This window comes from Panthera pardus, unplaced genomic scaffold, assembly GCF_024362965.1.
Source record: "Panthera pardus isolate Hobbes unplaced genomic scaffold, ASM2436296v1 HiC_scaffold_12, whole genome shotgun sequence".
Classification (NCBI taxonomy): Eukaryota; Metazoa; Chordata; class Mammalia; order Carnivora; family Felidae; genus Panthera; species Panthera pardus.
Genome location: NW_026526677.1, coordinates 56,590,383 through 56,617,220, shown reverse-complemented (window position 1 = coordinate 56,617,220; position 26,838 = coordinate 56,590,383). Strand labels below are relative to the sequence as shown.

General features: G+C 36.4%; 1 protein-coding gene and 1 non-coding gene across 8 annotated transcripts in view; both read left to right on the top strand.

Annotated features, from left to right (window-relative positions):
• The window catches only part of FCHSD2 (FCH and double SH3 domains 2), a 300,305-nt gene that overhangs the window by 204,285 nt on the left and 69,182 nt on the right, over positions 1-26,838 (top strand). For 6 of the 7 annotated variants that reach the window (XM_019449723.2, XM_053900073.1, XM_019449722.2 and 3 more), the window contains 3 exons: positions 9,254-9,376; positions 20,964-21,059; positions 22,335-22,406. In XM_019449723.2, the coding sequence (XP_019305268.1) occupies positions 9,254-9,376; positions 20,964-21,059; positions 22,335-22,406 (291 nt within the window). The remainder of the gene's footprint in view (positions 1-9,253; positions 9,377-20,963; positions 21,060-22,334; positions 22,407-26,838) is intronic. The other variant, XM_019449725.2, reaches the window with a different exon arrangement.
• Positions 25,896-25,999, top strand: LOC128776383 (U6 spliceosomal RNA). Its single transcript, XR_008421446.1, has one exon. It is a non-coding gene; the product is annotated as a U6 spliceosomal RNA (small nuclear RNA).

The window sequence follows — 26,838 nt, the reverse complement described above, 5'->3', positions numbered from 1 at the left end:
TGCGCCAAAGTTTGATGCTTAACCAACTGAGCCACCCAGGGGCACCAATGATTAATTGGTCTTAAGCAAGCTTTGATAAATACTGATTTTAGTAGTTAAGAACTGAACTGTTCTCTTAATAAAAACTGTGGCAAATGTTATTCTTCAGGACTTTCCACTACATGATACTATGAGCATCATTTCCTCCAGAAAATCTTCCTTAAATTTCCACATTTGTTGAGGTCATTCTCTTCTGCCACCTTGTATAAATAAAATTATCTATTACATATTCATGCCTAACACTTGGCCAAATTCTTCATGGTTCAAATACACCACATATAAACAGACTCAACCCTTGGGGCACCTGGGTGGCTCAGTCAGGTAAGCGTCTGACTCTTGATTTTGGCTCAGGTCATGATCTTACAGTTCATGAGTTCAAGCCCCCACATCAGGCTCTGCACTGACAGTGTGGAGCCTGCTTGGGATTCTCTCTCTCTTCCTCTCTATCTCTGCTCCCCCCTTTCAAAATAAATAAATAAACTTTAAAAAAAAAACAAAACTTTAAACAGACTCAACCCTTGGCATAGTTTTTGGCACAGAGTAGGTTATCAATAAATTTTTATAGAATTGAACTGTTGAATAATCACTTTGTTATTATGTTTATAACAAGTTCCTTTTTGTCATAGTATTCCATATTGCATAGAAAATTCAGGTGCAAAGAAATGTAGCTGTTGGGGCACCTGGGTGGCTCATTCGGTTGAGCGTCCGACTTCAGCTCAGGTCATGATCTCACGGTATGTGAGTTCAAGCCCCATATCGGGCTCTGTGCTGACAGCTCAGAGCCTGGAGCCTGCTTCGGATTCTGTGTGTGTGTGTCTCTCTCTGCCCCTCCCCTGCTCTCTCTCTCTCTCTTTTTCTCTCTCTCTCAAGTAAATAAACATTAAAAAAGAAAAAAAGAAAAAGAAAAGAAATGTAGCTGTCACGTTTGAGTATACCATACACCTAAGATTGTTTCAGTCAGAGGCTGTCATGGGGCTGTAATGATCAGACCATGTTCACTACAACCATCAGTTGTAGTTAGGAGGAGACCAAAGGAAACATCTAAACCATCATACTATTTCCTTTCCATTAATGGTCCCATATATCCAAAAAAAATGTATATCAACTCTTCCCCAAAATTTCAATGTAAGGAACTTTCATATTGCTTGCGTTAGGGATATTGCCTCCTGAACTAAAATTAAAGCTTTATATTCTCCATGCTAACTATTTTCTGGCATTTCAGTACTTTCATGTCAAAAGTACACATAAAAGATGCCACTGAAATAACAGCCAAAAGATCAATATGGGAAAATTCTAGATTTAATTTGGAATGCCAAAAATTCTTAGGTTTGCAGCAGTCATATTTGCTATCTGATACCTACAATTTCCTAGTTTATATACCTAGAGAGCTGAACGTCTATTATAGTTTCTTCCAGAAGTCTTTCGGTTTCCTCCATCAGGCCTTTTGGCCCTCTAGCTCTCCTTGCCTCCAGCTTAAAAACTTTTGTTTATAGTTTTTATATAAGTATAAAACAACAACAAAAAATACCATTTAAATGCAAACAAGTCTATAAATCAGTCAAATTCAAATTGATGAAATAATTAAATATGATAGCTGATAAAGATTAGTGGAACATAAATTGCTACTTGAGATATGAATTATGATGCTGTCTCTAAGCTGTTTTGAAAATCCGTGTCTGTTCTTCCGTATGCCTATAATGACTCTTCCTCATCACCCCTTTTGTTTTGTTAGTAAAGTGTTCACAGATGTCATTTTATCTCCACATCTTGCAAATATGTCATTTACATTTTAAGTTCAAGGTCATTTCAAGTACAAGAGCTCTTTTCATTAACCTAGGACCATTGGATTAAAACAACTTGACACATTGATCATAAACATAAGCGTGGGCACAGAGATCCCACGGCAATTCCCCAGTAAAAGGTTGATCTTCCATATTGTCCTGGATTAAATTATATCATTTAAAAATTATTTAGATGAAAACAAAAAAATTTAAATTGCTACAATGAATTTATGAACTGCAAAGATTATGTGATTATACCTTAGCTTCCACTTTAAGAAAAACTACTCTGATTAGTTTTATCTATGCTCTGTATATGTGAGGAACAAAAGAGATTTGGGGCTACTGAAATTGGAACACAGGCAAGAGATTTCTGAAAGCACTATACTCAAGCCAGTAGATTTTGGCTTGAATGTTTTGACATATACCTGCCTTAAGATCATCTGGGCATGTCACTCACCTTTATCACATTTTACTTGAGTGCTGATTCTGATGGATTTGTTAGAAATGAAGATTATGGTTAGCAGTAGAGTGAGATGGAAAATAATGGATGGCTGACAGACTAAAATCAGTTTGTATATATTAAAAAATGGTCAAAACCATGCTTATTAAAACTTCTCAATCAAGTATTAGTGGAGTCTCTGAAGCTTCTTGGAAAATTCTGGATTCCCTGGAGCACTGAGGTAAAAACATAGTCACTAAATAAATAGCAGCAGCAACAATAAATCTTGGGGAGAGAAAGAGGAATCTGATTTCCTGAAGTACTACATTACATTATTTAAAAACATTTTTTTAATGTTTATTTTTGAGAAAGAGAGAGGGAGACAGAACACAAGCAGGGGAGAGGCAGAGAGAGAGAGAGAGACAGAGGGAGAGAGAGAGAGAGAGAGAGAGAGAGAGAATCTGAAGTGGGCTCCAGGCTGTGAGCTGTCAGCACAGAGCCCAACGCGGAGTTCGAACTCACAAGCCATGAGCCAAAGTCAGACGCTCAACCAGCTGAGCTACTCAGGTGCCCCCACATTACATTATTTTAAATGGAAAGTTCTTAAAAGATTATGACATATGCAAAGAAACAGGAGTGTATAGCCCTTCGAGAGGACTAAAAGGAGTCAATAGAAATTGACCCTAAAGAAGCACATACATTGGACTTACTAGACAAAGATTTTAAATCACCTATTTTTAACAAAGAGCTAAAGGAAACCATAAAGCCAAAGAACTAAAGTATGAGAATAATGTCCCACCAAAGAGAGAATATCAACAAAGAGAAATTATAAAAAAGAGCCAAATAGAAATCCTGGTGTAGGAAAGTACAATAACTAAAATAGGAATGCACTAGAAGGGTTCAGCAGCAAATCTGAGCTGGCAAAAGAAAGAATCCATGAATTTAAGGTGAGACAATTGAGATTATCCAGTCTGAGAAAGGAATATTTAAAGTCTGATTTAAAAGACATGAACATGGGGCACCTGGGTGGCTCCGTCAGTGGAGTGTCTGACTCTTGATTTTGACTCAGGTCATGATTTCAGGGTAGTGAGATTGAGCCCTGCGTGGGGCTCCGCCCTGAGCATGGAGTCTGCTTGAGATCCTCTCCATCTCTCCCGCTGCCCCCTCCCCCGCTTATATGCTTTCTCTCTTTCTAAAATGTAAATAAATAAATAAACAAAATTATAAAATGTTGATGGACTTATAATGTGTTAAAGATACATTTGTATGGCAGTAATAGCACAGAGGAGGGTAGCAATAGAGCTATGTAGGACCAAAGTTGATACACCGTTGAAATTAAGTTTGCATTAATCCAAACCAGTTTGCTTTAAATTAAGATGTTAGTTGTAATCTCCGGGCAACCACTGTGAAAATAATTCCCAAAAAAACATAATAAAAGAAACATCGAATTAGAGTGGTACACTTGAAAATGCCTATTTTACAGATCTCATGAGAAGATACATTATTCTTTGTTTTATAAATGGGGAAACTGAGGCCTTAAGTACATAATAGAATTAAGATTCAAAACCAAGTCTGTCACAAAAAAAAAACCCTCACTATGGGTCCTATAAGGGAAATAGATGAAAATCCTGGATAGAACATAGAAATGGTGAAGCTTTATTATTCTAATAATCATCTTTTACAAATACTATACTTTTTTGACTCCATCAGATCAGGAGTTTAAAGAAGGAAGATTCAGTACTTGCTTAGAGTAATATTTTTCATAAGCAGTGGACCTGGATTTGAATGCAAGCATATATGGTTCAAAGCTTTCTATCGGACCATACTGCTTTAGGGTTGCAACCTAAATATTGAGATGGTTTCACCACACTCACCAGCAATTATGCATGCTAGTAAATAACTCAAGAGGACAACACAGAGGGGCATATTCTTGATCTCAGCTCACGTTATGATCTCACAGTTCATCATTTCGAGCCCCATATCCGTCCCTGCACTGATGGTGCAGAGCCTGCTTGGGATTCCTTCTGTTTTTCTCTCTGCCCCTTCCTGACTTGTATGCGCTCTCACGCTCACGCACACTCTCTTTCTCTCTCAAAATAAATAAACTTAAAAAAAGAGAGAGGGAGAGGACAACACAGACTTCATAGAGAAGGAGTGTTGAATTTTCCTTTCCTGGAGTTTTATAATTCACAGAGGGGAGCTTTCTTATTTGTTTCCTCTTTCACAGAACCTGAAGTAACCCAATGCTTTTAAACAAAACAACCACAAGTATAAAATTGGGTGATGTGTTTCTAATTTTACTTTATATCAATTGACATATTCAGTCATGTCTTAAGATATTTACAGTGATACAGATGCAACTCAGTACGTGCTTTGATCTCTTTAAAAAAAAATTTTATTAAAGCATAGTTGACACAATGTTACATTATTTTCAGGTGTATGACATAGTAATTGGACAACTCTATAATGCCATGCTCACTGCAAGTGTAGCTACTATATGTCACCATTATAACACTATTACAGTACCATTGACTATATTCCCTGTGCTGTACCTTTCATTCCCATGACTTCTTTAATCTCTCTTAATTTGTGAAAATCTACTTTCTCTGCATCCTGGTTAAGTATAGGTAAGGTCTTCTCAGAAAGAAACAAATGCAGGCAGGCAATCATTGTTCTCTTCCATCAGCATAGGAGGACTGTAGAATTTTATGATTTAAGAGAGCTCAAATTTATCATCATCTTGATATTTATATCCTTGACTTTTACCCAAAGACTATTTTAGAATGCCCATTGCTCTTAGAAGAGTTTGCCTTCCTAGGCTGTATTAAGGAAACTAAAGAGATTTCAACATAACCATATGACTACGGAATCTGTGCCCTTCCTGGATCCAAATAAGGAGGTCACTGTTTAAAGTTCTCACTGTAGGGGACATTGCACCAAATGCTTAGAAAAATGTCACATTTTCTTTCTCCTAACTCCTTATTCAGCATAATTTTCCTCTTCCAACGTGTTCCAGAGAATTTCTACTTTCCTGAAAATAAATGTTCAGTGGAACACCCTAGTATTTTAAATTTCTGAATTTGTTAAGACAGCCCAATTTTCTTTTTTCTCTTCTCTTTTCTTTCTTTCTTTCTTTCTTTCTTTCTTTCTTTCTTTCTTTCTTTCTTTCTTTCTTTTTCTCTTTCTTTCTTTCTTTCTATCCTTCCTTCCTTCCTTCCTTCCTTCCTTCTTACTATTTTGAGTATTTACTATTACGAGGTTTGATTTCAAACTCAACTGATTTTAGAGATCAGGTTGATCCAATGAGTAAAGAGGGCAGGGGTAATAATACATAAGGGAGTGTGTGGTCTATGGGTAAGAGAAAAGAACATGGCTGCTTAAACACATTCAAATTCAATTTTTCAAATTGAAAAACTGCTAGACTATTAAAACATATGGCTGATCAAAGGCCTGTGGTTTCTCATTTCAGGTATTACAGACTTCTTCCCCTAGCAGTTTGTATCAAATAATTTTTTAAGTTTGACTACGTTTCAAATACATACTTGGATGAGTTAACCTACCAAATTTTTGCGTAGTGGAGACCACCAAGGAGCTCATACTGCCAGATTAACTCATATTTGTATAAACCTTGAAAGAATGCTTCTGCCATTTCTGAGCACATATGTGAATTCTAGTTTACCATTGATTACAAAATTTGTGGCTCTTCACACAAGTCTCTATATTAATTGAAGTTTGTGCACAATTGCTCACTTGAAAATGAACAAACAAGTATACTTAGAACATTCTTGTGCCTTGCTCATTGAACGCTACACAAGGCAGGCACCTGGGTCATTCAGTCATTTAAGCATCCAGCTTCAGCTCAGGTCATGATCTCATGGTTCATGAGTTCAAGCCCCACATCAGGCTCTCTGCTATCAGCACAGAGCCTACTTCGGATCCTCTGTCTCCCCCCCTCCCCCTCCCGTCTCTCTCTGCCCCCCCCCCCCCCAATAAATAAGTAAACTTAAAAAAAATAAATTTTACACAGGACTCAGATGCATCTTCGCTGTGCATGCCCTTGTCAAATATTATAATTGTGGCACATTTACCTTTTATTGAAAGATTTGAGTAGTTCTTACCTTACTTTAAATTTTCTGAGAAATACATGTAGCTTTTGGAATGTATTTGTGATTCAGCTTTGCAATAAAAAATTGTCTACCTCAGACTTTTAGATCTGGTTAATTGAAGAGAACCAGGAATATAAAGCAAGTTATTGAATTATTATTACTTACAATTAATTACCTAGATGAATCAAAGTTTTTCTTATAATACAATCAAAAGAAATAATTTAGATAGTACAGCCAATACAAGCTAGTTATCATTCATAACCCTTTATTTTTTTTAATGTTTATTTATTTTTGAGAGGGTGCGAGCAGGGAAGGGGCAGAGAGAGAGAGAGGGGGAGATACAGAATCCGAAGCAGGCTCCAGGCTCTGAGCTGTCAGCACAGAGCCTGATGCGGAGTTCAAACCCACGAACCGCAAGGTCATGACCTGAGCTGAAGTCAGACACTTAACCAACTGAGCCACCCAGGTGCCCCTCATTCAGAACCCTTTAGTGAGGAGTCTCTTAATTGCAAATAACAAACTCAACTCAACAAGACCTAATTCAAAGTAGCGTGAGCAAAGTGGGAATTTGTTGGCTCAGGTAACCAATCACAGAAAGGACAAGGGGGTGCTTATTCAGAAACCACCCAATCTGAAGACATTCCTTGTCCCTCCCTTTTGCCTCCCCATTCCCATCTTCACTCTGCCAAATTTCTCATCATTGCTTTTCCTTGTGAATTGGTATAAATCTCTTCTACTGAAGACAGACTTTCTCTATTTGGTAGGAAGACTAGCCATTTAGTTGTAGCCATTTGGCTATTTTTGACTCAGCTTCCATCCCAGCAATCACCTACTCTCGAGAGAGAGGGGGAGAGAGAGAGGAGAGAGAAAGAGGGAGAGCGAGAGCTCTAGGTCAAATGTCATTAGTATATGTTAGCTGCCTGTGTCAGTTATAGTTATTACTATTTGAATGAAGAGAAGGGGGGAAGAACATTCCAAACCAACAGAATAACTTAACTGGAAACATGAAGGTGAGTGGCATTCTCTAAAAAGGCTCAGTCTGGTTGGGATGTAGAGTACAATGCAGATAACAATGATTAGAGATGGTGCTAATGAGAGGTAGTTTGGGACTAGATGGTAAAGGAACGTAGATACCAGCTAAAGAAAAGCTAAAGACAAAACAACCCAATTTAAAAACGAGCGAAGGACTTGAGTAGACATTTTTCCAAGGACAACATACAAATGGCCAGTAAGCCCATGAAAAGATCCCCAACATTATTAGTCATTAGAGAAATGCAAGTCAAAACCACAAGGAGATACTGCTTGCATGGCTTGAATAATTTAAAAAAAAACAAACAGAAAACAACAAGCATTGATGAGGATGTAGAGAAATTGGAACCTTTATACATTGTTAATGGGGATGTAAAATGGTGCAGCCACTGTGGAAAAGTTTGGCAGTTCCTCAAATAGTTAGACATAGAATTATCATAGGACTCAGCAGTTCCACTAGTAGGCATATACCCAGAGAATTGGAAACAGGTGTTCAAATAAAAACTTATACATAAATGTTCATAGCAGCATTATCCATAATAGCCAAAAAGTGGAAACAACCCAAATGCCCATCAACCAATGAATGGGTACTAAATGTGGTATATCCATATAAAAGAATATTATTCAGTCATAAAAAGAAATGAAATATTAATACATTGATGAACCTTGAAAACATTATGCCTGGTGATAAAGGCAGGCACAAAATGACACGTGTTATGTGGTTCCATTTATATGAAATGTCTAGGCAAACCCCTTAGAGGTAGAAAGATTAATGGTTGTCAGAGGTGGGGGCGGCGAGGGAGAAATGGGAGTCACCACCTAATGGATGTGGGATTTCTTTTGGGGGCAGTGCAAATATGCTGCACGTAGATAGTACTGGTGGTTACACAACATTGCGAATGTGCTAAAAGCCACTGAATTGTATACTTTAAAATAGCTAAAGTGGTGAATTTTATGTTGTGAAAATTTTACCTCAATTTTTAAGAAAATTTCCATTGATTGGCAGGACTCCAGAACCTTTTTTTGATTATTGCTATTATTATAGATGTATTTTCCCCATAGTTGTTGCTAATATGTATACTATTTGTTTTACTTTTTTTTTAACCTAAAATTATTTTGTACCTACTTTTGCAACAGTATAGTTACCATAGTTTTTGTTGGTGCATATATTTCAGTTATTATATATATCATAGCCTAATTATTTTTCAAATGTTTGGCGGTTTTCTTTTTTTTTTCTTTCAATTTCAGTGAATCCTACTATAAATGCTTAAACAAAGAAGAATGTTTAAAATTCTTTATAGACATTTCATTGGTGTTTCTTCAAAAGTGTATTTCTAAATCACTTTTTTCTAACCATTGCTATTGTGTTTTTTTCTCTGACTGCTCTGTAGTAAGAGTATGCTAATTTATAATCCTACCAACAGTGGATGAGGAAAAATGGAGGAGATTAATGATTGCATGTCTACTCTGTTTCAGGCACTGTGCCTGGATCCTTTCACATCCACAGTTCCATTTAACTCCCACACCTACTCTGTTATAAAATGACTACAGTGGCTGATGGCAGTTAATAAACAGATGAACAAAGATCAGAACCCAATAACTTTGTCTCCAAGTGTATCCTGTTTCTACAGCTTTACCAATATTGGATTTTATCTTTTTTAGTTCCTATTTATTAGAAAGATTCAGCATTTTCCCAAGTGATTGTTTACTGGTTATAAGTACATTTATGTAACAATCTTTATCTTTTGTCCATTTATTATTAATAGATTTTAAACTGAATTTACCTTGTGAACAGTAGGGGTTCTGTATCAAAGCTTTGTCATAATTTTTTTTTGCTTTTGTTTATTACTCTTTTACAGGCTCTTGATGGAAATGTGTATGATCACCTGAAGGATTATTTAATAGCCTTTAGCCGGACTGAGCTAGAGACATGCCAAGCTGTGCAGAACACATTCCAGTTTTTATTAGAAACCTCCAGCAAGGTAAGTTACCTTTAGTGAAATATGTGATGTTATCCATTTTAGAATCTAAAATGTTTTTGCATACAAACAAAATGAAGTCACCGGTACTTTAGAAGAATGCTTTAAAGGATAAATCTGGAAACACTTTTCCTTCTAACAAAGTTGCATGGTGTTCTTGATGAGTTGGCACAAAGGGGAAAAGGGGAGGTAATGGTACAAGCTAGTGCAGGATTATCACTCTGCTGCCATATTGCTTTTGAGATGAAATGATTTAAAGAGTTTTACCTTCGGGGTGCCTGACTGACTCAGTCAGAAGAGCATGTGACTCTTGATCTCAGAGTTGCAAGTTCAAGTCCCACATTAGGTGTAGAGATTACTTAAAAATAAAATCTTTAGGGGCGCCTGAGTGGCTCATTCAGTTGAACATCTGACTTTGGCTCAGGTCATAATCTCATGGCTTGTGAGTTTGAACCCCACATCAGGCTCTGTGCTGACAGCTCAGAGCCTGGAGCGGAGCCTGCTTCAGATTCTGTCTTTGTCTCTCTCTCTCTCTGCCTCTCCCCTGCTCATGCGCTCTCTCTTTCGCTCTCTCTCAAATATAAACATTAAAAAATTTTTTAAATAAATAAAATCTTTAAAAGAAAAAAGGGAATTTTACCTTCCACTTAAATAAATTTTGAATGCACTCAACTCATTCATATGGAAGGACAGCAAGGTCATGTGTCAGTGTAAAAAATAATAAAAAGACACAAAAGGGAAAGTAGCATTTTATCACTGATCAAGAAATGAAGGCTTTATCTTGTTTTTTAAAAATTAACCTTACCTCCTACATGCTGTCATTCATTGATGGTAAATCTTTGTTCAAAAGTGTTAGGATCCAGCAACTTTGCTGGCATGTTCACACTGTGTGCAGAGAAAATAAACAAAATTGCTTTTCTTCAGGATCCTGACAGATTAAAATTTTTTTGCAGCATACAAACTGTCCTTTTGAAGATAAATTGTTCTTATGATTAGTAATTTTTTTATTCTGATACATTAAATGCATAGTAAATGTTTCCCAGCTGAATGCATGCATTTGTAAAACTATATTCATTTTGTAACAGCTATTTTTAAAGATTTCATTCAATCCTCTTTTTTGGCAGGGGAAGCAGGAACTGGCTTAATACCTTAAGAAATTGTTTGGAAAGGAATCAGGATTTCTTAAGAAAAGAAGCATAGACTCTTCTTCCTGAGCACCTCCTTATATATTTATTCTTGTTTTCAGTGTACTATGACTCTGTTTCTATTTTTAGAAAAACATTTAAAATATTAATTTGGGGGGCACACAGCTGGGTCAGTCAGTGGAGCATGATCTTGGGATCATGAGTTCTAGCCCCATGTAGGGCCTAGAGTTTACTTCAAAAAGTAGATAGGTAGATAGGTAGGTAGGTAGGTAGGTAGGTAGGTAGGTAGATAGATAGATAGATAGATAGATAGATAGATGGATAGAATATTAAGTTGATACAGAAATATAAAAATCGCTAGTCTGGTGCTTTGAAATCCTATCATGTTTCTATTTTCCTGGATTTTCTGGATTTTCCAGAATCCAATACAAGATATAGAAGGATTGATGTATAGAAAGTAGGATGGGTAGAAAGATGGGTAGTTATATGAAAGCAAATGTAGAAAAATGTTAATTGAAGAATCTAGGTAGTGGGTATATGGGTGTTTGCATATAGTTCTTTTTATTTTAAGGTATGTGTCTTTGAAATTTTCCATAAGAGAATGTTGGGGGAATGAGTCTATAAAAACATCTTGGCTTTGTTCTGTTTGTGGAGCGGTTGATTTTTGAATAGTGATCAAATTGTGTATATTTATTGGCCCATTCAGGCTTCCTGTTCCTTTTTTTTTTTTTTTTTTCAATATATGAAATTTATTGTCAAATTGGTTTCCATACAACACCCAGTGCTCATCCCAAAAGGTGCCCTCCTCAATACCCATCACCCAGCCTCCCCTCACTCCCACCCCCCATCAACCCTCAGTTTGTTCTCAGTTTTTAACATTCTCTTATGCTTTGGCTCTCTGCCACTCTAACCTCTTTTTCTTTTTTTCCTTCCCCTCCCCCATGGGTTTCTGTTAAGTTTCTCAGGATCCACATAAGAGTGAAACCATATGGTATCTGTCTTTCTCTGTATGGCTTATTTCACTTAGCATCACACTCTCCAGTTCCATCCACGTTGCTACAAAAGGCCATATTTCATTCTTTCTCATTGCCATGTAGTATTCCATTGTGTATATAAACCACAATTTCTTTATCCATTCATCAGTTGATGGACATTTTGGTAACTTATACTTTCCTAGACAATAGTCCATTTTATTTATCAAATTTGATGGTATATGTGTATAAACTTGGGTACTCTATTGTTGTCTTCCTTTCCATTTCTAATATTGTGTGTGCTGTGCTTTCTTTCATTTTGATCAAATTTACTAATCTGTCTTCTTAATCTCCAAGATCCAGCTTTTACTCTACTTCTTCATGTTGTTGCTATTTCCTTAATACCTGCCTTTATATTTATTATTTCTTTCTACTTTATTACAGTTTATGTGCTTATTCTTTTTCAGGCTTCTTTTTCTAGTAGGTCCTTTGTTTTAGTCTTTCTTGCAAGTAAATCCACTTAAGGCTAAAAATTTCTTTTTCTACTTTAACTGCATTTTATATGTAGGGGCTTTTTGTTGTTTCTACATTGTCCCCCTTGTTAACCCATGAACTGTTTAGAGATGAGTTTTTCCAATTTTCATTCAGTGGGAGTATTGTAGTGGGGTTACATTTTTCATTTCTAATTTTATTAGAAATTATATTTTATTACATTTATTTTTATCAGAGAGATTGTCCTCTGACAGAATTGTTTAAAATATCTTTTTCTGACTGAGAACAAACTGAGGGTTGATGGGGGGTGGGAGGGAGGAGAGGGTGGGTGATGGGTATTGAGGAGGGCACCTTTTGGGATGAGCACTGGGTGTTGTATGGAAACCAATTTGACAATAAATTTCATATATTGGAAAAAAATTTCTTTTTCTGAAAATAAGTTATGTTGGATACACTACTTTTAGTTTATAAAACAGGTAAATTTAGTCTTAAAGAATAACTAATATTTTACACAACACTTAATTTTCTAGGAGTTTTAAGCACATCCTCTGAGGTTGATATTATCATGCCCGTTATATAGAAGAAAACAGACTCAGGAAGTTTATATGGCTGCCCGAGGTTACATACTCACACATCACATTTTCCATGCTCTACTACTATACTATATTATCTCTTTAGCTTGTATTATTTCCATAGAAAATGAATTAAAAATATATAAACTGGTTTGGACATAACGAGATAAGCTTTCATTTTTCTCTGCATTCACTCATATGAATATCTTGCTCCCCAGGGATGAGGATAAATGATATCCTCTTCTGTTTATATTGAAAGTAAGAATGATATAACTAGGAGTTGAGCCCTTTGTTCCAAAAACTAGAAGAGCTCATACCTTTAAGTTTTATGCCATGTGCTTTTCTGTTACAAAGAGCTTGTTATGCTATTCTTGTTACACTGCTGAACCCAGCACAGTGATCTGATAACCCAGAGAGAAGTTTGAAAATCTTCAGGTTTTTATTCTACACCATTATTACTTTGTCTTTTTAGGGAGGAGTTTATTCTCCCGCCCCCATCTAAATTGTAACTGTATATATTCTCAAAGATACTTGGGGGGGGTAATCCATACTGACACACTGTAGCTATTATCGTGTTCTCTGTATCTTTCATCCTCTGAAGAGAAACACCTGGCCCTAGGAGCTTTTGTTTAAGTTTAATTATTTATGAAGCTTGCTCCTTAATATTTTATGAAATGCTTTGTATATGTAACTGAAGCAGATGTTGTCATAAATATTTTGTCTAGGATAGTAACTCCAAAGGTAGTTCTGGCTTTTATAGTTTGTAAACTATTATCATCTCAAAAGAAACAGGGAAAAGAAAAGACACAGAAAAAGCATTTGACAAAATTAAACACTGTTTTATGATAAAAACACAAATTAGAAATAGAAGGGAACTTCCTTAACAGATAAAAGGCATTTATGAAAAACCTACAGTTAACATCGTGCTTAATGGTGAAAATCTGAAAGCTTTCCTTCTAGAGATCAGGAACAAGACAAAGATGCCCATTTTCCCTACTGTACTGGAAGTCCTAGTCAGATCAATTAGTCAAGGAAAAAAGAAGTAGAAGGCATCCATATTGAAAGGGAAGAATGAAATTATCAGTTTTTGCAGATGACGTAATTATATATAGAAAATACTATAGAGACCATGAAAAAAGTACTAGAGCTAATAAATCAATTCAGTGAAATTACAGGTACGAGATCAAAACACAAAAATCAGCTATGTTTCTGTGCTCCATCAATGAATACACCAAAAGAAAATTAAGACAATTCCAGCTATAATAATATCTAAAGAATAAAATACCAAGAATAAATTTAAATAAAGGATTCAAAGACTTGTACATTGAGAAACTATAAAACATTGCTGAAAATAATTGAAGAGGACCTAAATAAATGGAAATCATATTTATGGATTGAAAGAGTTCATATTCCCCAAAGCAATCTATAGATTCAATCAATCCCTATAAAAATTCCAATGACCTTTTTTTGCAGAAATGGGAAAGCCTGTCCTCAAATTCATATGGAACTTCCAAGGGGCCCTGAATACCCAAAAACAGCATTGAAAAGAAAAAACAAAGCTGAAGGACTCACACTTCCCAATTTCAAAAGTTAATTCAAGATTAATCAAAATAGTGTGGTACTAGCATAAAGACAGACATATATAGACCAATGAAATAGAATTGAGAATCCAGAAATAAGCCCAAACATCTATGGCCAATTGATTTTCAACAAGGTTGCCAAGGCCATTTAGTAAAGAAAGACTACTTTTTTCAACAAAAGACTTGTGCTGAGACAAGATAACCACATGCAAGAGAATGAAGTTGAACCCCTGCCTCACTCCATATACAAAAATTAACTCAAAATGGATCAGTGACCTAAAACTATAGAAGAAAATGTAGAGGTAAATCTTTATGACCTTGGGTTTGGCACCGTGTTCTTAGCTTTGCCATTAAAGCAGAAGCAACCAAAGAAAAAACAGATAATTTGGCTTACTCAAATTAAAAGCTTTTGTGCATTGAAGAACATTCTCAAGAATATAGAAAAGACAGGGGTGCCTGGGTACCTCAGTCGGTTAAGTGTCCAACTTCAGCAGAGGTCATGATCTCATGGTTCGTGGGTTCAAGCCCCACATCAGGCTCTGGGTTGACAGCTCAGAGCCTGGATCCTGCTTCAGATTCTGTGTCTCCCTCCGTCTTTCTCTGACCTTCCCTTGCTTGTGTTCTCCCTCTCTCTCAAAAATAAATAAACATTAAAAAAAAAAAAAGATTTAAAAAAGAAGAATATAGAAAAGATAACCCATAGGATGGGAGAAATTATTTTTTATGATAATTTATTGTCAAATTGGCTTAGATACAACACCCAGTTCTCATCCCAGCAAGTGCCCTCCTCAATGCCCATCACCCATTTTCTTCTCTCCCCCATCCCCCATCAAATCTCAGTTCTCTGTATTTAAGGGTCTCCTACGTTTTGTCCCCCTCCCTGTTTTTATATTAGTTTTGCTTCCCTTCCCTTATGTTCATCTGTTTTGTCTCTTAAAGTCCTCATATGAGTGAAGTCATATGATGTTTGTTTTTCTCTAACTGACTAATTTCACTTAGCATAATACCCTCTAGCTCCATCCACGTAGTTGCAAACGGCAAGCTTTCATTTTTTTTGATTGCCGGCTAATACTCCATTGTATATGTATACCACATCTTCTTTATCTGTTCGTCCATCGATGAACATTTGTGTTCTTTCCATACTTTGGCTATTGTTGATAGTGCTGTTATCAACATTGGGGTGCATGTTCCCCTTCGAAACAACACACCTGTATCCCTTGGATAAATACCTAGTGTGCAATTGCTGGGTCATAGGGTAGTTCTATTTTTAATTTTTTGAGGAACCTCCATACTGTTTTCCAGAGTGGCTGCACCAGTTTGCATTCCCACTGGTCATCTGGACGTCTTTTTTGGAGAAGTGTCTATTCATGTCTTTTGCCCATTTCTTCACTGGATTATTTGTTTTTTGAGTGTTGAGTTTGAGAAGTTCTTTATAGATTTTGGATACTAACCTTTTATCTGATATGTCATTTGCAAATATCTTTTCCCATTCTATCAGTTGCTTTTTAGTTTTGCTGATTGTTTCCTTCACTGTGCAGAAGCTTTTTATTTTGATGAGGTCCCAATAATTCATTTTTGCTTTTGTTTCCCTTGCCTCTGGAGATGTGTTGAGTAAGAAGTTGCTGTGGCCAAGGTCAAAGAGGTTTTTGCCTGCTTTCTCCCCAAGGATTTTGATGGCTTCCTGTCTTACATTTAGGTCCTTCATCCATTTTGAGTTTCTTTTTGTGTATGGTATAAGAAAATGGTCCAGGTTCATTTTTATGCATGTTGCTGTCCAGTTTTTCCAGCACCACTTGCTGAAGAGACTGTCTTTATTCCATTGGATATTCTTTCCTGCTTTGTCAAAGATTAGTTGGCCAAATATTTGTGGGTCCATTTTTGGGTTCTCTACTTTGTTCCATTGATCTGAGTGTCTGTTTTTGTGCCAGTACCACATTGTCTTGATGATTACAGCTTTGTAAAACAGCTTGAAGTCTGGGATTGTGATGCCTCCATCTTTGGTTTTCTTTCTCAAGATTTCTGTGGCTATTCGGGGTCTTTTCTCATTCCATACAAATGTTTGGATTGTTTGTTCTAGCTCTGTGAGGAATGCTGGTATTATTTTATTGGGGATTGTATTGAGCGTGTAGATTGCTTTGAGTAGTATGGACATTTTAACAATATTTGTTCTTCCTATCCAGGAACATGGAATATTTTTTCCATTTTTTGGCGTATTCTTCAATTTCTTTCATAAGCTTCCTATAGTTATCAATGTGTAGATTTTTCACCTCTTAGATTTATTCCTATGTATTTTATGGGTTTTGGTGCAGTTGTAAATGGGATCAATTCCTTGATTTCTCTTTCTGTTGCTTGATTATTGGTGTATAGGAATGCACCCGATTTCTGTGCATTGATTTTATATCCTGCGACTTTGCTGAATTCATGGATCAGTTCTAGCAGTTTTTTGGTGGAATCTTTTGGGTTTTCCATATAGAGTATCATGTCATCTGAGAAGAATGAAAGTTTGACCTCCTCCTGGCTGATTTGGATGCCTTTTATTTCTTTGTGTTGTCTGATTGCTGATGCTATGATTTCCAATACTATGTTGAGTAACAGTGACAAGAGTGGACATCCCTGGCTTGTTCCTGACCTTAGGGGGAAAGCTCTCAGTTTTTCCCCATTGAAGATGATATTAGCATTGGGTCTTTCATATATGGCTTTTATGATCTCAAGGTATGCTCCTTCTATCTCTACTTTCTTGAGGGTTTGTATCAAGAAAGGATGCTGTCTTTTGTCAGATGCTTTCTCTGCATCTATTGAGAGGATCATGTGGTTTTTGTCCTTTCTTTTATGGATGTGATGAATCATGTTGATTGTTTTGCAGATATTGAACCAGCCCTGCATCCCAGGTGTAAATCCCACTTGGTCATGGTGAATAATTTTTTTAATGTATTGTTGGATCCAGTTGGCTAGTATCTTGAGGATTTTTGCATCCATGTTCATCAGAAAAATTGGTCTATAGTTCTCCTTTTTAGTGGAGTCTTTGTCTGGTTTTGGAATCAAAGTAACGCTGGCTTCATAGAAAGAGTTTGGAAGTTTTCCTTCCATTTCTATTTTTTGGAACAGCTTCAAGAGAATAGGTGTTAACTCTTCTTTAAATGTTTGGTAGAACTCTATTGGAAAGCCATCTATCTGGTCCTGGACTCTTGTTTTTTGGGAGATTTTTAATTAATAATTCGATTTCTTTACTGGTTAAGGGTCTGTTCAAATTTTCTATTTCTTCCTGTTTCAGTTTTGGTAGTGTATATGTTTCTAGGAATTTGTCCATTTCTTCCAGATTGCCCATATTATTGGCACATAATTGCTCATAATATTCCCTTATTATTGTTTATATTTCTGCTATGTTGGTTGTGATCTCCCCTCTTTCATTATTGATTTTATTTATTTGGGTCCTTTCCTTTTTCTATTTGATCAAACTGGCTAGGGGCTTATTAATTTTGTTAATTCGTGCAAAGAACCAGCTTCTGGCTTCATTGATCTGTTCTACTGTTTTTTTAGTTTCGATAGCACTGATTTCTGCTCTAGTCTTTATTATTTCCTGTCTTCTGCTGGTTTTGGGTTTTATTTGCTGTTCTTTTTCCATATCTGTAAGGTGTAAGATTAGGTTGTATATATGAGATCTTTCTTCCTTCTTTAGGAAGGCCTGGATTGCTATATACTTTCCTCTTATAACCGCCTTTGCTGTCTCCTGGAGGTTTTGAGCTGTGGTGTTATTATTTTCATTGGCTTCCATGTCCTTTTTAATCTCCTCTTTAACTTCTTGGTTAGCCCATTCATTCTATAGTATGATGGTCTTTAGTCTCCAAGTATTTGTTATCTTTCCACATTTTTTCTTGTGGTTGATTGCAAGTTTCATAGCATTGTGGTCTGAAAATATGCACAGTATGATATTGATCTTTTTGTACCCCAGTATGTGATCTATTCTGGAAAATGTTCCATGTGCACTGGAGAAGAATGTGTATTCTGCTTTAGGATGAAATGTTCTGAATATATCTGTTAAGTCTATCTGGTCCAGTGTGTCATTCAGAACCTTGTTCATTGTCTATTTAGATGATCTATCTATTGCTGTAAGTGGGGTGTTGAAGTCCCCTATTATTATGGTATTCTTATCAATGAATTTCTTTATATTGTGATTAATTGATTTATATATTTGGGTACCTCCAAATTTGGAGCCTAAATGCTTACAGTTCTTAGATGATCTTCTTGGTGGATAGACTCCTTCCTTAATTATGATATAATGCCCTTCTTCATCTCTTGTTACAGTCTTTATTTTAAAGTCTGGATTGTCTGATATAAGTATGGCTACTCTGGCTTTCTTTTGTTGACCATTAGCATGATAGATGGTTCTCCATTCCCTTACTTTCAATCTGAAGGTGTCCTTAGGTCTAAAGTGGGTCTCTTGTAAACAGCATATAGATAGATCTTGTTTTCCTATCCATTCTGTTATCCTGTGTCTTTTGATTGGAGCATTTAGTCCATTGACATTTAGAGTGAGTACTGAAAGATAAGAATTTATGAGCATGGGTTTTTTTTTAAGTTTATTTATTTAGAGAGAGACAGAGACAGCACAAGAGGGGGAGAGGCAGAGAAAGAGAGAGAAAGAGAGCGAATCCTAAGCAGGCTCCACACTATCAGCTCAGAGCCTGATGCAGGGCTCAAACTCACAAACTGAGAGATCATGAGCTGAGCCAAAACCAGGAGTCAGATGCATAACCAACTGAGCCACCCAGGCGCCCCTGGATGGGTATGTTTTTTAAAAGAGTCCTTGGGGGCGCCTGGGTGGCTCAGTCGGTTGAGCGTCCGACTTCGGCTCAGGTCACGATCTCACGGTTCGTGAGTTCGGCCCTGCGTCGGGCTCTGGGCTGATGGCTCAGAGCCTGGAGCCTGCTTCCGATTCTGTGTCTCCCTCTCTCTCTGCCCCTCCCCCGTTCATGCTCTGTCTCTCTCTGTCCCAAAAATAAATAAACGTTAAAAAAAAAATTAAAAAAAAATAAAAGAGTCCTTGTGTTTTAGATATCCTATTGAAATATTATGGATTAAGGGATATGTTTGAGACTTGCTTCAGTATAGTTGGGGGTGGAAGAGATAGTTGGATCTATTAATGAAACAAGATTGGGCAGGAGGGGCCATTTTTGGAAGTTGGATGATGGTTACGTGGGGATACATTATACCGTTGTCTCTGGTTTTACATACATTATAATAAAGTTAAAAATATAAAAAAGGTTGTAACTAGAAGGATGATCCTCTTAACTTTTTTTGCATGATGATTAGTGAGGCTCTTAGGGCTGTGTCAAGAGCTTTCACAGCTTAAAACTGGAATCCAGGAAAAGAAAAAAAAACACATTTCCCTTTGAGAAGATGTTTATTCAGCCAGCCTTGCCTGACAAAATTTTCCCAAACTCTGCCCACCCCATTTCACCCCGTCAGTCTGGATTAAATATCATCCTCTTTTGTGTTCTCTAAGTACCCTCTACATACTTCCACAGTGTACTTAACTGTGTATTGTCTGGGTCTCCCACTTTCCAGATTATAAATTCCTTGAAGATATTAACCTTGTGTATTCATCTTTATTCATCTATATTCTCCCCTCATCACTGCATTAAACATTGGGTTTGGTAAGCTCTCTCAATAAATTGCTGAATGAGCAATAGGGAACTGGATTTGTGCTGGTAAATAAAATGTAAAATATAACCCCCTACTTTCTCCATATTCTCAGTAAACCCTTTTCTGAGGACTACTAAGATATAGCTACAGAGCTTCTTTAAATTTTTCATTTTCTGCCCATCCTCTGACAGAAGTGCTAATGAAAGATAAGTAAAGGGTAAGTAAGCACTGTAGCAAAATGGAAAATAGGTTTCTGCACAATCAAATGTTGCTGATTTCCATTCATTCCCAGGGTATATAATGCAATGAAGTCTTTTCAGATGGCTTTCTGTACTGTTTTGCTGCATTCTGTGTATCAGAATTCCCCTTCTATATGAATTCCTTTTAGTCTGTCTTCTTGGTATGCAATAAGACGGTAGTTAGAATGTAACCTCCTAGGGGCACCTGGCTGACTCAGTCAGTGGAGCATATAACTTTTGATTTGGGGATTGTAAGTTCAAGCCCCGTCTTGGGTGTACAGAGATTACTTAAAGATTTTTTAAAATCTTAAAAAAAATAATAACCACCTAGAAAAGGTGGCAAGAAATACTATAAATATAATATTTGGTAGGGTTTCTGGCTGGCTCAGTCAGTAGAGCATGCAACTCTTGATCTCAGGGTCGTGAATTCAAGCCCCACTTTGGGCATGGAGCCTGCTCAAAAAAAATTTTTTTTGAATGCGATTTTGTGCCATGTAGAGTGTTTGTTATCTAGCAGTTTCCTAGTGGGCGACAATCTCCATATAGCAGACTTTAAGAAGTCTACAAAATTTTATAACTGGGAGAGACCTAAGAGACTAATGTGGTTTCCTATTTTCATTCCGCTGCCCCCATTAAAAAGAACAGCCTTTTGTATAATTACTATCTTTTTGCTGTCTTAAAATATTGCATATTATTTAGTCCCAAAATCTGGGCTAGTTTCTAAACTAGTACTTTCCGTATTTAGACTATTGAGAAAATAGGACATACAAGTAACAACTCTTATCTAAAATGAAAAAAAAATGGATAATTATCATTTTCTTTTGGTCACATAGTGTTGGATGATTTCTCATTTTTGGAAAGCAGCAGAATAAGTCTTAAACTTTAAAATGCAATTACTGGATATCTTAACCTTATTAAAGAGTTAAAGATACTTTATTTTCTCTTTAGGTCGTACGGGACTATAATCTTCAGCTGTTTTTACAAGAGAATGCTGTATTTCACAAACCCCAGCCCTTCCAGTTCCAACCCTGCGACAGCGATACTGTAAGGGAATTCCAGATTTTCATTCCATTTGTTTAAGCAATGTTTGTGCTCAAATGACTGTTATCCTCGGACTAGACAGAAAAAGCTGAGTGTGTGTCTCCTTAATTTTATAACAAAACTGTGAGTATGCAGAGAAACTGACATTTCTTCTTTCTAAAATGTGACTAAAACCCAGTATCTTTATGCCAGCAACTTAAACAAGGTTAAATTATAAGACACGGTACTGGAAACCTGCAAACTGAACTGAGGGAAGAAGAAAAAGTCCTCAATAAAAAATTTTTTTTTCAATTTAAATATAAATCATACTTTCTATCCATGAAATTCTTCACATGTGCATACTTCCAAAGAAACCAGTGGTTAAATTTTAACCAGAATAGAATCAATAAACAGAGGAGTGAATATGTGCCTGCAAATATTTTGTTTGGCTTTTAAAAAAATTACAGGCCCTTTATAATTCCTTTCAGATTTCTTAGAATGTCAGAGCATTAACATAAATGCCAAATTGGCAATTTTGAAAAAGCAGACATTGAACATACATTTTATCCTTGAGCTAATGAAAAATGTTTGCCATTATTTAAATTAAAAAAAAAAAATAGAACCAAAATGCTAATTTGATAACATAAAGAAAGGCAATCAACTTCTACAAGTTGAAAAAGCACATGTTGGCGTATCTAGCACATTAATTCCATGTAGGCAGGCCAAGAGGGAAGTCAAATTTTATTCATAAGGTCTCTTAGTAAACCTAGAATCAGAACCAGGGGAATTTATGATCTCAGAATTTCATGCTATCAGTTTAATAGAAATCTTTGCTGGAGATATCTTCATTACTTTTCTTACATTTTAAGGAGCGCTGTTAGTGGCTATGTAAAGAAATGTAGGAAATCAGCATTTTTCTCTAGATTGTAACTCTTGCCCTTTATATTAGTGCCCTTTTTATCAATCTGCTTTTGCTTAATCACCCAGTGATGTTGTCCTATAATTTGACTTCTTTAGCTGAAAGGAATAAAGCTGGGCAATAGAAGATATTGGGTATGGACAGGTTCACCAAGCTTGACTTAAAATTGTGACTAATACTAAATTATTTTACCTTTGCCCATTTTCCTCAAAAACTCAGAATAACTGTAGACTCTCGTCTTACTTGTCCAAGGCTCAACTACAACTTAAATCCTCCTTTGTTTCTAGACAGTGTGCTAAATGTTCTTAGCTGTGTGTCCCTGTTAACCTGAAGATTCTAACTATGCTGTTTTCTGTCCTTGTGCAATCTTTACTGGGCAGAGTTTAAAAGCTGCCCAGCTGGTGGATATTGAGCTCTCCCCTGTCAGTGCTCTGAGAATGACCATAGCTGAGGTATATGGGGGGTGTGGGTCAAGGGTGGGGGAGATGGGATGTGTGGGTTTGCATGTTAATGAAGGGTGGGACTGGTATTGGGATTAAAGAACGTGTATGTGTGTGTGTGTGTGTGTGTGTGTGTATGTGTGTGTGTGTGTGTAAGAGGCCACTGAATGCATAAACTGGGGCTTTCCATTTTCCTTAATATAAATTAAGGTTTTCCTTTCCTATTTATAGTGAAAAGATTGAACTTCTCATTTTTCATCTTGTCTGAAGCACCTTAGTTTTCCTCAACAGATGTGCTGGAAAGGATTGTAGAGCTAATCTTGCCTTTATCAAGGAGAAAACTGAAGTCTTTTTTAATATGACCCAGTTCAAATTGCAGTATTTTTCCTGCAAAAGTCCAAACTGTCCAAATGAAAACAGAGTCACATATTACTGTCAAAGTTAATTAAGACGTGAAATGATTGTACCCCCCCCCCGCCTTTTTTTTGGTTTATCTTTTACTTGCTGTTGAATTGAAATTTCTTGTTATATTTTAATATATGATTTTTTTAAATTTTTTTTTTAAATTTATTTATTTTTGAGACAGAGAGAGACAGAGCATGAAGCGGGGAGGGTCAGAGAGAGAGGGAGACACAGAATCTGAGACAGGCTCCAGGCTCCGAGCTGTCAGCACAGAGCCCAACGCGGGGCTCGAACTCACAGACTGAGCCAAAGTCGGACGCTTAACTGACTGAGCCACCCAGGCGCCCCAATATATGATTATTTTGACTTACGCCTTAAAATGGTATACCAAAAAAAAAAAAAACTGAGCAAAATGGTTTTATAAAGACACAATGGTTATGAGTGGCAAGTTTTATTTCATGTAACATAATTGCTATCTCATGTTTAACACTGAAAGAATTCCTTGTCTTTATTTCCATATAGAGTTACTGATTTCCAAAGTGTCCTGTCTTTATATCCTCAAATATCATTTTTCAGATGATACCAGTAAGTCAAAAATCCTTTCTGGAAAGAGTAATTTTCACCTTTTTTTGCTGAAAGTTTTTAATGCAAGATTATTCCAAGAAGGATATGAGATGTACCCTAAAATTTTCCTTCCTCCTTCCCCAAAATAGGATGTTCTATGAGGGAGAATTGACAAGTACATATATTAAGATCTCAATTTTGGAGAGTCATTCAGCTGTCAAATGGGTCATGCTTGTGTTAGAGATTCATACAGGTGTCGTACAATGAGAAATCATGGGCTTTGGAGTCAAATCCTGGCTATGCCATTTGCTAGCTGTGCTTACTTTATTTATGTGTTTATATATATTTCACCTCTCTGATTCAGCTTTGTCAGATATAAAATGTTAAAACCTTTACTTGGTTTGAAAATTAAATGAGCTTCTTTAAGCATTTGACTCTATATGCCTAGCATATAGGTGGTACAGAATAAATGTTGACTGTCTTTTCCCCTATCTTTCTACAAGACAATCATATTTCACTTTTTTAGGTTTTGCCCCTAATTGCTATAGGAAATATCAAAATATCAAATATGGAAGACATTATAAAGATAATGAAATCTTATAACACTTTTGTAATCCTGGCCCCTCTGCTCTTAAGTCCCATATTGATTGTCCCTTGGGACTTCTGCTCTCCCTTTTTATTCCACAATGTAGATCTCATCAACCTCTCTGTTAACAGTTTATGAACTTAAAAGGCAATCTGTGTGGAATAAACAACAGCCAGTAGCAAACAATTAGTGTCCATTCTTACTCTTATCATAAAAACATAACTGGTACTTTTCAGTACGTCTGCCCTACATACATCTCAATGTCCCTTCCATTACCAGAACTAGTGATGTGTGCCTTTAAGGACATTTCCTCACATCCTATGAAAAGGACCTCCTATCCTATTTCAGCCTGGGATGGGATGGTATAATACAGGAAACACACATGTCTACATATAAAGACAGAAAAAACCTAAGGAAACTTTTCTCCCAAATTTTCTGGTGAGGATGAGAATACCCTTTCCTGAACTGCAAATAATAAGATCTTCACAGATATCACAAACTGACATTTTTATCACAGTGTCACAAATAAAAAAAAAAAAAAGCTGACAAATTCCTGATATATGATCTTTTCCTGTTACTTTAGCCACTACTTGTGATATTTAATTCTACTGTCTAAAAATTAAAAGTTATAGTAAGGGGCACCTGGGTGGCTCAGTCAGCTGAGTATCCGACTTTGACTCAAGTCGGGATCTCATTGTTTGTGAGTTCAAGCCCTGTATTGGGCTTGCTGCTTTCAACTTATCAGCTCAAAGCCTGCTTCAGATCCTCTGTCCCCCTCCCACTCATCCCCACTTGTACCCTCTCAAAAATAAATAAAAAATAAGTAAATAAAAGTTATAGTAAGTAAAATAGCTACTTGCTGTAATTTAGGACTTTTGCACATTAAATTTTCACTTAAGTGTGGCATTTTATGCATCTATTAAAAATACGTGCAATATATATAAATCAAACCAACATGCTGTATACCTTAAACTTATACAGTGATGTATGTCAATTATTTCTCAATAAACCAAGAAAAAATAAATATTTACCAAAAATTATCCTTGTCTATACAAGATTATATGGGATCAGTATACCCTACAGGGAAATTACCTGAAAATTCTCATTGTTAATGAGTGGCTTTATCTGCTATTGGAAATCTTACATTGCATATGCAGTGCTATAGCATTGACACCTGAACATGATAGCACTGTGATAGAGAATTTGTGGAAAATCCTACTCGTGGGTAAATAGGTACCATCCTCCTACCCGTATACTGACCACAGTATCCAAAAATGAAAGGCTCCGATTATAGACCTGAGTGTTGCTCTCCAGAAACAGCAGTGCTGGCAGTCAGCTGTTCAGAGGAGGCTGTCCTGTGTTCTTCAAAAAGGACTTACTTGCTCTTTGTCGAAAACCTACCACCTATATAATGAGTCTTGGTGCTTTCTCTGGTTTGGTGCTTTCTCTAACCATCCACATGTAACCAGAGCTTTCCATAGATGCCTTGGTACCGACACTAAGGAGACTGGAACGTTCATTTTTTTATCTAGCCTGAGATTATAGCTCTTAAAGCAAAGTCTCTGTGAGAGCCACAAAAATAAAGACATATTCTTATATGGCTTTTCCAACCAGTCATGCCTCTAGATCTGTTTAGAATGTCAGATACAAGCATTTTTATTGTTTTTCATTTTGCTTTCATGTCATTACTGAAGGGCATGATTGTCTCTTAGAATTACTTTTGGTATTCTAATACCTCTAGTGTGCTTCCCTAAGAGACTGTACACGCTCAACCCAGCTATCCAGATGAGTTCCTGCATCTCTTCTAAGCACAAGAGCTGCCATCCAAGTGTAGTCTGCTCCACTTCTTTCCAAGTTGTGCTATATATTTAGAATATGTGGCTTAGAGGGCCACAGTCTCTCATCAAAAGTCTTCAGGTCAGGTGTGTTTCAAAAATCAGAATTTTTCGGTGCTTTCAGCAGTACGTATACAAAAATTGGGACAATACAGAGAAGTTTAGCATGGCCCCTGCTCAAGGATGACACACAAATTCATGAAGCATTCCGTATTTTTTAAAAACAAAATATTTTCAATCAATCAATCAATAACATAGGTACCATTTTTAGGATTTTTAGGGGTGCCTGGCAGGCTCAGTTGGTAGAGCATATGACTATTGATATGGGGGCTGTGAGTTTGAGCCTATGTTGAGTGTAGAGATTACTTAAAAATTAAATCTTTTTTTTTAATGTTTGTTTATTTTTGAGAGAGAGAGGGAGAGAGAGAGAGAGCATGTGTAAGCAGGGGAGGGACAGAGAGAGAAGGAGACACAGAATCCGAAGCAGGCTCCAGGTTCTGAGCTGTCAGCACAGAGCCTGACGCGGGGCCCGAACCCACAAACCGTGAAATCATGATCTGAGCTGAAGTTGGATGCTTAACCGACTGAGCCACCCAGGTGCCCCAAAAATAAAATCTTTTAAAAAATAAAATAAAAGTAAAATAAAATAAAAATTTCAGGTTTTAGAAGAATTTTCTGTATATCGTATATTGTGTAACACCCTAGCAAGGTATGGGGAAGAACTGCCTGATCAAGCACAGTATTTTTGCAGTAAAACATTTGAATAGTCATACTAAGTAAAATAAATAAGAATTATAAATAACCTCTCTTCAGTTCAAGTCAGATTTTGCCGTAAATGAGCTGTGACTCCAAACTTAACTAAAAAGTAAAACCTGATTTTCCAAGTATTTTGAAATTCTAAATTAGGGGATTGTGAACCTATATAAACAAGAGTACTAGAAATACAATAACCTATAAAAATCCAGATGCTTTTTACTTGCAAAAGCCCTTTTCAGAAGAAGTGAAAATTAACTTTCTTGAAATAACAGTATATTATTAAATTTCATAAAAAATAAAA